Source organism: Myripristis murdjan, chromosome 14 (assembly GCF_902150065.1).
Source record: "Myripristis murdjan chromosome 14, fMyrMur1.1, whole genome shotgun sequence".
In the NCBI taxonomy this organism is placed as follows: Eukaryota; Metazoa; Chordata; class Actinopteri; order Holocentriformes; family Holocentridae; genus Myripristis; species Myripristis murdjan.
The window spans coordinates 14,551,806-14,565,681 of NC_043993.1; the positions used below are offsets into that span (position 1 = coordinate 14,551,806).

At 41.2% G+C, this 13,876-nt stretch overlaps 1 protein-coding gene across 1 annotated transcript; it reads left to right on the top strand.

Moving 5' to 3' along the window:
• The first annotated feature begins 1,041 nt into the window (after window positions 1-1,041).
• Window positions 1,042-8,772, top strand: mis18a (MIS18 kinetochore protein A). Its single transcript, XM_030068970.1, has 5 exons — window positions 1,042-1,392; window positions 3,865-3,931; window positions 4,038-4,160; window positions 5,243-5,345; window positions 7,945-8,772. The coding sequence occupies exons 1-5, from the start codon at window positions 1,128-1,130 to the stop codon at window positions 8,023-8,025; spliced, it is 639 nt and encodes a 212-aa protein (XP_029924830.1). The 5' UTR covers window positions 1,042-1,127; the 3' UTR covers window positions 8,026-8,772.
• The last annotated feature ends 5,104 nt before the right edge of the window (window positions 8,773-13,876 follow it).

The following is a 13,876-nucleotide window of genomic DNA, read 5'->3' on the forward strand; positions in this document are numbered from 1 at the left end:
CAGCCTGGAAAACATCTCAACAGTGCTACCTAGCACAGAGATGGATTTTTTATTGTTTGTTTGTTTGTTTTTTAAAGTGACTTTACTGATTATACCACACAAAGTACACTGCATTCTTGAGAAGTTCATTGTGTCCGGTGCAACTTTCCCACAAGGATCCAAGTAGGCTATCTAGCATAACTAATCATCTGCTGTCACTGGGTGCATGAACATTTGACTAATTATCCTGATTAAATGTGAGCCAGTGGCTTAATGGCCTTATTCCAGCTGGTCCAGACATGGTGTTTACATGGAAGGGTTATTTTTTCCTGTTTACTGTCGTTTTCCTGCTGAGTTCATAATGGCCTGAAGCAGATATTTGAGACCAGTGGTGGAAAGAGTACTACAAATTGCTACTCAAGTAAAAGTACTGTCAATCGGCTGATATTTTACTAAAGTAGAACTAATGCTGTAAAAATCCTTTTAAGTAAAAGTCAAAAGTAGCTCATTTCAAATATAGTTGGAGTTAAAGCTACGGAGTTACTTTGTCCAGATAGCAGCCTAATTGTGTTAGGTGTGATCACCTCCATGCAGTTAGAAAAGGATGTGAGTATACAGTTCAAACTACATTCTTTTAAAGGTACATTCTGCAAAATTCCTGAGGTTGGATTGATGCGAGGACCCTTTAGACTCAAACGACAAATGCAGAATTACTGGGTAACATGATGGTTGAGTCTACATGGTTCTCATCACCAGGCCATCCCACTGACATCATTCCCCCTTTTTTCCCTTTTTTTCCCACAGGCATTTCACATTCTTGCCAGTTGAGCCTAAATGGTTCTCACTACCACAACCATCTGCAGTAAAAGCAAACTTACTGACTTTTAGAAAAAAAATACTCAAGACATACAAACACACAAAAGCTACTCCATTACAGTGATGTGAGTAAATGTAATTAGTTAGTTCAACTGCTTGTGACTAAAACATTAGTTTTATATTAGCCTATCTAGCTAGCAAATTTAAGCGAAGACGGAAGTGACACAGAAGTGAAGCCTCTTTCCGCGCCTGCGCACTCGTCTACATTTTGCTCTGTCTGCCACCCGCGTAACTTCAAACAGCCTCGGCTCGCTCAAAACATTGAAGCAGAAATGGCGGCGACGAGAGCAAAGTCAAAGGCGCTGAAGACAAAATACCTACCGATAACTGAAGATTCAACCACCACCGACACCAACAGAGATTTCTCTTTTCATACTATGGATTTAACCCCCGGCAGTGACATCTCCGCTCAGGCCGAGGTCGACGAGGACTGCGACGGACCCGTGGTGTTCGTCTGCGGGAAGTGCAGCTTGCCCGTCGGCGACTCTCTGTCCTGGGCCGGGAGTGAAGACAGTCAGAGCCAGATACACCTGAAACGTGAGACCGTGTGTGTGTGTGTGTGTGTGTGTGTGTGTGTGTGTGTGTGTGTGTGTGTGTGTGTGTGTGTGTGTGTGTGTGTGTGTGTGTGTGTGTGTTCTTAAAACTTACACCTGACAAAGAAAGATAGCGTCTGAGATAAAGGCACGACACACTCAAAATACACTATTTCAAAGCTGATTCCCACCACCAATATATTGTCAGACAATCAGTAGCCTACAGGCCAATATTAGCTGTAAAAGGCAATATTATATCGGTCCAATATGACTTTTACTGCCGTTATTTGGCAGATTGTGGGCGTGACATTGATGCAACATTTTATCTTAAGAGAATGTCATTTAATACAAGTCTTAATTAATTTGGCTGTCTTAAAGTAAATCAGAAAAGATTACTTACCCCTGCAGTTGTAGTATGATTGTAAAAAAAAAAATGCATATTGGCATTGTATCAAGCATTTTACTCACTCACACACACACACACACACACACATATATATATATATATATACACTATATTACCAAAAGTATTCGCTCACCCATTCAAATGATCAGAATCAGGTGTCCTAATCACTTGGCCTGGCCACAGGTGTATAAAATCAAGCACTCAGGCATGCAGACTGTGAAACAAGACATTTGTGAAGGAATGGGCCGCTCTCAGGAGCTCAGTGAATTCCAGCGTGGAACTGTCATAGGATGCCACCTGTGCAACAAATCCAGTCGTGAAATTTCCTCGCTCCTAAATATTCCACAGTCAACTGTCAGCTCTATTATAACAAAATGGAAGCGTTTGGGAACAACAGCAACTCAGCCACCAAGTGGTAGGCCACGTAAAGTGACGGAGAGGGGTCAGCGGATGCTGAAGCGCATAGTGCAAAGAGGTCGCCGACTTTCTGCACAGTCAATTGCTACAGAGCTACAAACTTCATGTGACCTTCAGATTAGCCCAAGTACAGTACGCAGAGAGCTTCATGGAATGGGTTTCCATGGCCGAGCAGCTGCAGCCAAGCCACACATCACCAAGTGCAATGCAAAGCGTCGGATGCAATGGTGTAAAGCACGCCGCCACTGGCCTCTAGAGCAGTGGAGACGCGTTCTCTGGAGTGATGAATCACGCTTTTCCATCTGGCAATCTGATGGACGAGTCTGGGTTTGGAGGTTGCCAGGAGAACGGTACATTTCAGACTGCATTGTGCCGACTGTGAAATTTGGTGGAGGAGGAATTATGGTGTGGGGTTGTTTTTCAGGAGCTGGGCTTGGCCCCTTAGTTCCAGTGAAAGGAACTTTGAATGCTTCAGGATACCAAAACATTTTGGACAATTCCATGCTCCCAACCTTGTGGGAACAGTTTGGAGCGGGCCCCTTCCTCTTCCAACATGACTGTGCACCAGTGCACAAAGCAAGGTCCATAAAGACATGGATGACAGAGTCTGGTGTGGATGAACTTGACTGGCCTGCACAGAGTCCTGACCTGAACCCGATAGAACACCTTTGGGATGAATTAGAGCGGAGACTGAGAGCCAGGCCTTCTCGACCAACATCAGTGTGTGACCTCACCAATGCGCTTTTGGAAGAATGGTCAAAAATTCCTATAAACACTCTCCTCAACCTTGTGGACAGTCTTCCCAGAAGAGTTGAAGCTGTAAATAGCTGCAAAAGGTGGACCGACATCATATTGAACTCTATGGGTTAGGAATGGGATGGCACTTCAGTTCATAGTATGAGTAAAGGCAGGTGAGCGAATACTTTTGGTAATATAGTGTGTATATATATATATACAGAGTCCCATACAAAATGCTTGATACAATGCCAACTTTATTCCACACTCAGGTCCATATAAAATAAATACAAAAACACAGACAATACAATAAAAAACAACACAACAAGTAGGTTTAAAACACATACAGGCATATATTCCAGTGCTTCCAAAAAATTAATTAATTAATTAATTAATGATATGGCCAAAAAAAAAAAAAAAAAAAAAAAAAAACTGCAATTATTTTGACAGATGTTTTAATTGCCACATGATTTATGATGATAGGATGTTGCTGTGTTATGTTGGGAATGACAGTGCACCATCATTTTCCTTTTTGGCCCGTTTTTTTTTTTTTTTTTTTTTTTATTGGTGGGGTCAAACAAACAAAACATGTTTTATTATGTTTGGCCAGGGCATCTCCATAGCACCACAATACTTAACTGGCAATAGAATTTTGTTGCACATTTTATCTTTATTAAAAAAAAAAAAAATGCAGCTCCTTCAATGTGGATACTGCACTTGGCCATATTGACATTTCGGATAATATTTCCATTTTTTAAAATGAAGATATTTGTATCAGCCTCAACAATTAATAGTGATGCATGCCTGATAAAATTGCTTGTTTAGATATTTATTTCTTAATTTGTTTTACTGTTAATGTCATGGAAATTCAGCAGCTGCCTGAAAATGTCTGACATGTTACTGGGGTTTTGATCTCAGGTGTCACTGACAACGTTTTGGTTGGGAAGGAAAGCCACGTTTATGAACCCAGTAAAAGATCTCGCTGGTAGGAACGTCCTGCCTGACACCCAGAATTAAACATCTCATTGATTTTTGTCAGCGCATTCAGCAAACACACGCAGACTTTTCCCTCTCGTCTTTGCCTCCTGCAGTCTGATCGTGGATCTTACCTGTCGAGGCTGCCACTCTCTGCTCGGCATGGTTTATGTGTCCACGCCCAAGAGCCTGGACTTCAAAAGATTTGCCTTCTGTTTCAATGTCGCAGACATTGAGAGGTAAGTTTATGCCATGAAAAATAACCCTTTTTTTTTTTTTAATATTGGGAATCTTTGGTCAGTCTTATTTAAAAGTCAATAAGTAATAATTGATTTACTCCAGTGTAACATGCAGACACTGTAGCATCAGTCATCATTTTAATTCTCAGGACTTGATTGCTATAATTAAAACATGACTGTGTGAGTACTTAAAAAGAATTTTTTAGGATTTTTTTTAGAAATATTTATGGAATTAATTCAGGAAAGTTTTTGTCACATTTACTCATTTACATGCACGTGTCACCCAAGGAATCGACATACAGGCCTGCTGGGAGTCAAGGACACTACGATTCAAACTGATTTATTTATTTATTGAACATGGTCTAATAGTGCTGAAACAATTAGTTAATTAATTGATTAGTTAATTGGCAGAAAATTATTAAATTGTTATTTTTTATAATGAATAATTTCAGTCATCTATTAAGCAAAAATGATTATTTTAGCTTCGCTAAGATCACTGAGGTGCTAATATACTTCTATTTTTTTTTTTTTTTTTTTTTTTTTTTTACAAATTTCTATTGCACATATTTTTTATGTTTCGTATTTTCCTTTTCTTATCCTTATAATTTCACCTATGCTTATATATATTTTTCTCCTGAGAATTTGAGCAACAGACCCAGTTACCTCCTTGGAACAATGAAGCATTTCTGATTCTGATTCAAATCCGTGCTTATTATTGTAAAATGAATACTTTGGGTTTTTTCAGCTGCTGTACAGACTAAGGAAACAATTTAACATCAGATTTCACATCAGATGAGCACTTGTCTTTGTTTTTGACACTTCAACTAAATGAGTAATTGAAAAAAAAATAACTGATAGATTAATTAACAATGATCATAATCATTAGTTGAAGCGCTGCTGTGTAACCAAAAGGGCACCCTGCTGCTTCAAGACTAAAATCAGCTTTTGTTTCCGTTTATCCAAGCCACGGGGACTAAAGGCAGTATTGCACTAGATGCCACTCAGCTGAACCAAACTGTCAGAATGAATTTCCATGTACGGGCTCAAGCTTCCTGATATTCCTGGATCTTACTCTCTCTCAGCTATGTGCTCGGCTCCGCGAACCAGATGGTGGCAGCAGAGGGCCCAAAAGAGCAGCCAGTCACCCTGGAGTACAGAGGCATTGTTGAACAACAACTGACAGAGGTAAACTGCTGCGCTCATGCATTTCTTTGTCTTGTTCTTCTGCAGTTTGCCTTGACATGTTTGGAGATGTTTTAAATTTTATCCATCAACCAGAACCTCTGCACGAAAGTACACTGCAGTGGATGCGATGGCCAAACACAGATGAAATGCAGCCTTTGTTGAAAATCACATTGTTGATATGTGAAAATTATGAAAAGACCTGACCTGACCCTTGTGCTGCCAGTTGCCTCAAAAATCACATTCTCTTCATGTCGCTTTGTATTTTGGTGGCACTCTCTTTCTCTGTCTTTCTCTCTCTCTCTCTCTCGTTGAGAATCAATACACGGGTTATATTGGATACCTGATGACATCAGCCGGGTTGTGGGAGGCCGTTAGACTCTTATATCAGACAATAGCTGAATGATCTCAGCACATGGTCAGCCCTTTGTTTTTCAAAACAGTCTGGGCTAGATTGGCTACCAAAAAATGCTCTTTTTTATGATTTAATATTATATATTCATCAATAACTGGCAAGTGAATAATGGTATTAATATTTTAAAATCTGTTTCAACTCTTAATTCATTCCTGTTGAAGAGGTAGATTTTACAGTCGCATTTTACCATATTATGAATTTCCAGAGGCTATGGGAAATCACTGAAAAAGTGTGGTGATTCCCCAACTTATTCAAATTAATCCTTTGTTCATCAGTACAAGAAAATATCCGCAACACCATAGATTGGCCAGTAGGTGGCAACAGTCCTCAGAAATACAAGGCTGCACTTCCACAGTCTTTCAGCAGGAACAATGTAGCCCATGGGGGGCATGTTGAGGAATCTTTGTTAGAGGGAAAACATGTTTTGATCATGACGTCTGTATGGATTGGACTGTAGCGCGCTTCATGTTACACTATGGCGTGTTTGTTTGACCTACTTCATCAAAAGTCTCTGACATTGATAGAGAAGAGTAAGACACTGTGATTATCTGTTGGGTGACATGTGATCCAGGGTTTTCTGAGATATTATCATTCCATCATTTCATGAACAGGTTTTTCTACTCGTAATAAAAGAAGAAAAACATTTCAAATAAACACGACATTATCAGACTTAATTTCATGTCAGTCTTCAGAGCCTAAATGTCTTAGTGTGTGTGTTTGAGGTTACATTCCATCAATGTCCTGTCAGAACAAATATGTTGGAAGTGAAGTACCATGTCTTACTGTTTCCAGTACATGGCACACAATGAAGCCCATGTCACTGTCATATTAACAAAGCTGTGCCATGTGCCACTCAGACAAAGGAGCGCTTTAATTCGCTGTGTGATTAAATAAATGGGTTTAGCCCGTATTCTGTTTGATTAATATGTAGCCTCCTGATACAACGTCCCCTCATCATCAACAGGCTTTAGTCACTGTGAGGGTGGACTCTAGATTAATCTCATCACTAGGTTACGCGCTGATTGCATTCATTTTAGGTGCTTTTATATCCGTCACTTAATCATTGGCCAGGAGTTCATTCTAATGAGATTACACAGGTCTTTGACGGGGTCAGGATTTGAAATCGGCACTTTAAATCATTACATGCACTGCAACAAATCTCCATCTAATCAAGTAATTTGGTCACATGTTAAGTGTTAAAAGCTTGTTTTTCTTCAAACAAGTGAGAAAAATCTGCCAGAGGGGTGAGATAATGCCACTTGTTCACACAGTTTTCTTCAATCAAGTGTCAGTGTCATTTTCTTGATACCAGTGTGCTGATCTGCCCAATTCTGTCTATTTATAAAATTCTGGAAACTGCATTGGAAATTGGAATTATCTCATCCAAATCGAATAAAGGTTATCTCTAAAGCGCGTTTAAATACAACCAGAGCTGACCAAGCGGCTGTACAGCAGTTAAAATAAAGGCACAACAAAAACAAAATAAGTAGTAAAAGGAACGAATGGTACAAAAAAAAATAAATAAATAAATAAATAATTACTGGCAGTTTTTTTCCACTTGTTTGAAGAAAAACAAGATTTTAACACTGAACATGTGACTTGATAAGATGCAGATTTTTGCGGTGTGAGTCTGTCTGTGTGAGTAGTTCATCAGGCCTAGTCATCCATGAGCTGTATTGGCGTGATTTTCCATCAGCGTGGGCCCAAACCTGTTAGAACTGGTAGAGCGACTTTATTGGCTGCCACATCCTCGCCACCCTTCACCCCTGTCGCCCGCCATACTTAATGTATTCTGTCTGTCTGTCTCCCAGACACTTGTTTGGGTTTTCCACCTTGTACACTTGATGACCTGTCTCTCCCTCCCCTCCGCTCACCCCCCCCCCCCCCCCCCCCCCCCGACTCCCACTCTCCACCCGCGCTCACACCCATCCCTTCATGACCATTGCCTCTCCGGGTTTCATCATTCTGCCCCAACCCCCACATCCTCACATCTGTCAATTCTCCACCCTCTTTCTTCATCTCTTCCCCCTGCTGCTCACCTCACTTCTCACCTGTGCATTTTCTTTTTCATTCCTTCCTTTCTCCGACTCCTTCCCATTCCCTCATTCCTCCCCTCATTCTTTGCTTCTTTTGCGTCCTCGTCCCACAGTCCTGTGCCCACTCAAAATCTCGCCCTTTCCCTCCCAGATAAAAACGCTGGTGGTCTCCATGGCGCAGAGGCTGGAGGAGATCGAGGCTGGCCTGCAGGAGGGAGGTGATGAGCCCTGATAGTGATGGACTTCCATTTATCTGGGTGGGTGATTTGTTGGACGGGTGAGGGCAGGGGTTCCAAGCCTGCTACCTCTTTCACCTTCATGTATCGCCTTTAACTTACAACATTCCCTCAGTAAAAGCATTTTCTGTGGTTGTGTCTTACCCACACACACGCACACACACCTGCATACACAGCGCCAACTCTTCTTTGTCCGGATTACGGTTGGTGAAACAAAGACCAGCGCGTGTAATCAATCATGTTGTCAGCTTGGCTCCTGCTGTTGATAGCAGCATCTTTTCTTCCCGTCTCCACGCAGTGAGAATGCCGGCTATGAGCAGAATGTTTATTTGTGTAGGATTTCATCAGGCTGCACACTCAGCACACTGCTGTATCGATCTGGTGATGCGAGGCCACACACACTCCCTCTTTGTTCATTTCCTCGAGCCATGCAGCCTCAAAATACAAAAGGAATGTTTGTTTCTCTCTTGTAATCATCCCTTTCTGACCCAGACTGTAAAGCATTTGTTGCTGTTACATTATCTATTAATTATTTTGTTTGTTTTTGTTTTATTTGTTTTTAGAAGTGGTGCATTCTGGACTTATTAATAGTGGATGGTTTTTCAGGTATGATTGCTTAAGAGATGTTTCCACCCTATAGTCAAAAGAGTATGAAAAGCGTTAACTCTGTTGTATTTGTATTTCATTGTTGTTCTTTATATATAATGGAATAAACCCAATAAAATAACTAAACTGTCAAGATATATATTTGAAATATTTCTGTGTCTTTGCTATTTGCTCAGATTGTAAAGGATCAGAGGATCAACCTGCTCTGACGCTTCACTCTCATTAAAGGTGTCTCCTGGATTTGACTTAAACAGCAAGTTTTAGGACTTCAGGGTGAAGGGGGAGAGTTGTTTATGTATTGAGAGGTTTGTATTTGTTTACCAAGCTGACCTCGAATGTGCATAGCAACACTTTCAACCAAGGCGGGAAAGCGGCTACATGCTGTACCGATCACCCTCCCTCACCCACGAGGTTTCATCAGCCTCACAGAACAACAACAGTTAGAAACGGCCAACCAGCACGCTGTATCCAAGGGCAGGTTGCGATGGCAACTGAGAGCACGTGCTATGCTAAGTGCCTGTTGCCATCTCGTCATCGCACTCACTGTCGGAGGAACAGCCAGCCAGCTCGCTGGCCGGCACGCCTGTCAACAGCCGTTATCCCCCGCTCTTGCTCAGACAGATATATGGGGGAGGAGTCCTGACTGACCCCCCTCCCCTCCATGCATCTCTCTTCCTATGGAACCCTAATCTCTGTGTGATGTTTTTCTCTCAGCTAACCCCACCCTCGCCCCTCGTCCTCCCTCCCCTCTCTTTCCCCTCCAACACTCCCTCCCTGTCTCTCCACCCTCAACTGCTGGAAGAAAAATGTCAAAACAACAACAAACAAGCCGCGTGGTTTTTGTTGCGTCGGTGCTGCCGGTCGTTGTATCTGTGTGTCGGGGGGGTGTTCTTGTTTTCTCAGTCCAATCCCCGCTTGAGGATGAGCTGTCGTCTGGGTGCTCCCTGGACACAGGGTGGCTGGTGGAAGCCGGCCGGCCGGCTAGTTGACTGTCCAGATGTGTGTTGTTATGCCTTATGCATCAGTCATTCAGGAAAAATATGTCCCAGTTTGTTTGTTTGGTCAGTTTAGGTCATTATGGCTTAAAGGCTAATAGCACGGCATTAAGTCAACATCAGTGAACGGTTGACTGGCCTCTGAACTCATTTAGCTGTTTTATATATAGATGTGGTGTTGCAGGATGCATTGCACTCCGAAGTGCAATCATTGCAGCGGTTTCAACCCATTCACCCCTTCCTAGTCAACCAATGGTTGCCACCCGAGACCCAAATAGACATGTACATGCACACACACCAGTCAACACTTCTACACACATTCTACAAGCACTCAGGGACAAAGGATGAATAATGCAGAGGTAGTGTCTGAGTGAAAGTCGCCTCCCCTTTTCCCCTCCTTTCACCTTCCCTAAGCAATAAGGAAGCAATGTTGCCATGGAGGCAATGAAGCCTCGGCGTGCAATCAGCCAATTACAGCCTTGCCTGTGTGAAACAACTAACCAATGGTTGCTTGGACTGACGCTGCTGTTGCCACAGACACTGAGCTGCTATTGGCTGAGCTGAGCTCTTTGATTGGATTTCTGATCTTGTTTTTGAGAGGAAAATATCTCAAGGAGTGCCACCTGTGTGCCAACTTACAAAATATGTTTTTGTGTCTTTTTTTATCCCATGAATTGAAAAGAATATTCTGTGAAGAGGAAAGCTGTGCTGTATTTTCTGTAGGTGTATAAGAGATCTTAATTTATGTTCATAGTGTTTTTAATAAAGTGAACAATCAGTCATTCCTTTGTCTGGCAAAAGGCACCAGCAAATATTTTGGCACTGTATGTGTCTGGCTCTTTGCCTGAAAATGCAAAAGCAGCCTCAATTATATAAAAGCACCATTTTTGAGTCTTGTTTCCACCTCTTTACCTATTTATTTTATAATACATTTGTTCCTTCTAATCAATGCTGTTTCTATGGCTCCCATGCCCTGCCACGTTTTTATTCTTACTCTGTTTTACTCTCCCCCAACAAAGGAGCCACACCCCACCAGTTGCTCATAGTTTGTTTATGGCCACATCCTAATTTAACTGTTGATTTTCCAGCCAAAACCTGGGTCCTTTGTTTTTCCATTACAGTCAAATAGAATAATATTTTCACTATACTGCACATCTCAAAATCAGCAAAAATAAATTTACCTTGATTGAGGTCTTTTTTTTTATTTTATTTTTTTATATATATATAAATTGAATGCTGTTTTTTTTTGTTTCCTGTTTTAATCTTGCTTTTTTTTTTTTTTTTTAGTCTTGCTTTTTTGTGCAAATTATAGATTTATTTTAATTCCGCTCAAAGTCTGTTTTATAAAACCAGTGAAATTGTGATAACAAAAAAAACTGTATGCTTCAGTTTAAATATACACCATTTAAAAAGAATAATTTAAACCCTCATGCACTACAGGACCAAGCTGAAGTTTTGACTAGGTCGATCGCTCCCGCTTTTCCTCTCATGGTCGCTTGACATATGCCAGAAGGAAATCTCCTTTAAGTTATTAAGAAGAGCCTGTCTCATCTCGGTTTTTCATGTCACACTGGTCAGACAGTAGGTCAATCAGATATTTGATGAAGGCAACCGGTAAACCCTTTCAATTTGGCAATTTGAACCTCCCAAAATAATCTCTTAGTTTGCTACTGGAAAACAGCCGGTGTAAGATGATCCTGGTGTCAAGAGCACTCGGGACACTCCGGCCATTCTGTGCTCGTAGGATGAAGACATAAAATCTGTGGGAGGCCACAGCCCTCCAGTTTTATTAATCACCTTCAAGTGTGTCATTGATCCCACAATATAGTCAACCGGTCAGTGGCTCGTCTGATGGAATAAACCAAATCCCCTGTGTGTGCCCAAAGCCTCCTCCTTCATTAGAAACATCTGCTTGTTTATTTCCTCCCGTCTTTGTCTATGTCTGCGTCTGCCAGGTAGTCTGGCCGTCCCTCCTCCTTTCACTCTCTTCCTCTGTGTGTACACAAGATATTAGGAAAGAAATGGGTTTGTGGAGTTGGATGAGGATCCTCAGGTTGTGCACGTGTGTGTGTGTGTGTGTGTGTGGCGGGCACACACCCGTGGCGTCCGACAGAGTGTAGCAGGTTAATCGTCTGTTTTTCTCAGACACAAAGACTCGTCCTGTTGCCAGCGACAGCCTGTGTGTAGCATGTGTGTGTGTGTGCGTGCGTGTGTGTGTGTGTATGTATGGGAAGGGGGCTTAAAACAGTATTAGTGTCACTAGGGTCTAAGCCTGAGCAGGTTGACAGAAATAAAGGTGTTATACACAGGAAGTGGTCAGTTTGACCTCTCACTAAAGTGAAAACCAGTGACTGGAGTGTTAAAATGCAGGTTTTATGCAGCCAACGACAGTTTCCAGTAATTAAAATTCACCCGCTTAACATTTACTGCTTCCAGCTCCCAGGCGATCCATTTCAGCCCTCTGATACAACAAAGGAACTGGCTTATCTGTCTTTGGCCTCCTCTATGAACTTGGCAAGAAATTATGTTTCCTCCTCTAGTCTCTAAGTCTCCTCTATGAAACATTCTCTCTTGTTTTAACCCAAAGGAGAGCAATATCCTAAATGAGATCTCTGTTTCCTCTCATTTACTTCTAGACTTTAATCTACAATCAACGTAAGAGTTTGACCGTTTTCTTGTACTTCTGAAATTCTCTTAAAAAAACACTTTGATTGTCTTGCTCTGGTATATTGTCTCTCACTTTCTTTTAGAGCTGCATCAATTAGTTGAATAGTTGGTTAATTGCCAATTACTAATTTAGTTGCCAATTATGTTGATAATCAATTAATCATTTTGAGTCGTTATAAGAAGAAAATCTCCAAATTCTTTCATTCCAGCTTCCTAAATGTGAATATTTTCTCATTCTTTAATCTTCTGTGGCAGTAAACTAAATATCTTTTTGGGTTGAGGACTGTTGGTTGGGACAAAACACGACATTTGAGGACGTCACCTTCAGCTGTGGGAAATTGTGATCAACATTTTTCACCATTTTCAGTCATTTCATGGGCCAAACAACCAACTAATTAATCTCGAAAATAATCAACAGATGGACTGTTAATGAAAATAAGCATCAGTTGCAACTCTGCTTGCTTTCTTTTTTGTGTTGTCTTAAAATGCCCTCATCCTGTTTTATCTTTCATGGGTTATTAAAGAAAAACATCTCAGCATCTGTGAGTGTAGCCATCAACACACAAGATTTCTTATTTGTCTTGAACACAGCTTACAATTAATATTGATGTGTAGTGTCACGTGTGTCTCTAATGCTCCCAAGGATGAGGTTTATAATAATTATAACAATGATGAACTTGGTTCAGCACCTTTCCAAACATAGTTACAAAGTGCTTCACAACAGCAAAATAAAAGGCAGAATCCAATTAAATTTCGGAACACTGACAAAAACATGCAAATAATAAAATAATTAAAATAAGAGAAAGAGAAAAAAAGAACAGGAGGAAGAATGGAGATAATTATGATCCTAAATTATTACAATAGCAAGATATGGTATATTTCTCCGTGCTAAGCAACAGCTCTTTCCTGTCGTAATCTCTGTTTAAATGTGTGCGTGAGTGTGTTTTGAGACGGCGGATGGTAAGTTTGTCTCAAGACACTTCTTTGTAAGATGACCCCTTTCCATACAGATTAACTTTTGATTAATCTTTGTGTAAAGAAAAATAATCTTTTTTTTTGTCTTGTGTTATCAATATGGATATCTGTCCAGGGGGATTATAGGCAGATTAACATTCCTGGTATTAGACTCCCTAAAAGTAGTCAAGTGAAATAATTACTGAAGCTGGTGGTCTCCAGCCTCATCCCTGAGCTGACTACAATTCTTGCATATTTAAAACAACCATCTCAAGACGGACAAATGGCAAGAAATGGCATTTTGGCACCTCTGCCTGTCATGAACATCTTGTAATAGCTCTCCGCTCTGTATGTGTACACACTTAAGTGTCATCAATGCAGCACTTTACACTTCCTTCAGACTGGTGCTGCCTGGGAAGTTGAACCTGTGCCTGCCTTGCGGTGCACTGACCTTTCACTCCAAACTTTAAACATAAAGTTCCTTGCTGCAGCATGTTTGTCTCACTTGAGCGCTCAGGGATTTTGGCTCACAGCCCGCCTGTCTTTGATAAACAAAAGGCTCCGGCTCAAACGCATGTTAGGGCCACTGTTGCCCCACGGCTTTTATCGGCTTAGCCATGCCGAT

Coding starts and splice junctions, on each gene's coding strand:
- mis18a (XM_030068970.1), top strand. CDS start 1,128: ATGGCGGCGACGAGAGCAAAGTCAAAGGCGCTGAAGACAAAATACCTA. Junction 3,932..4,037: donor CCCAGTAAAAGATCTCGCTG/GTAGGAACGTCC, acceptor TGCCTCCTGCAG/TCTGATCGTGGATCTTACCT. Junction 4,161..5,242: donor AATGTCGCAGACATTGAGAG/GTAAGTTTATGC, acceptor ACTCTCTCTCAG/CTATGTGCTCGGCTCCGCGA.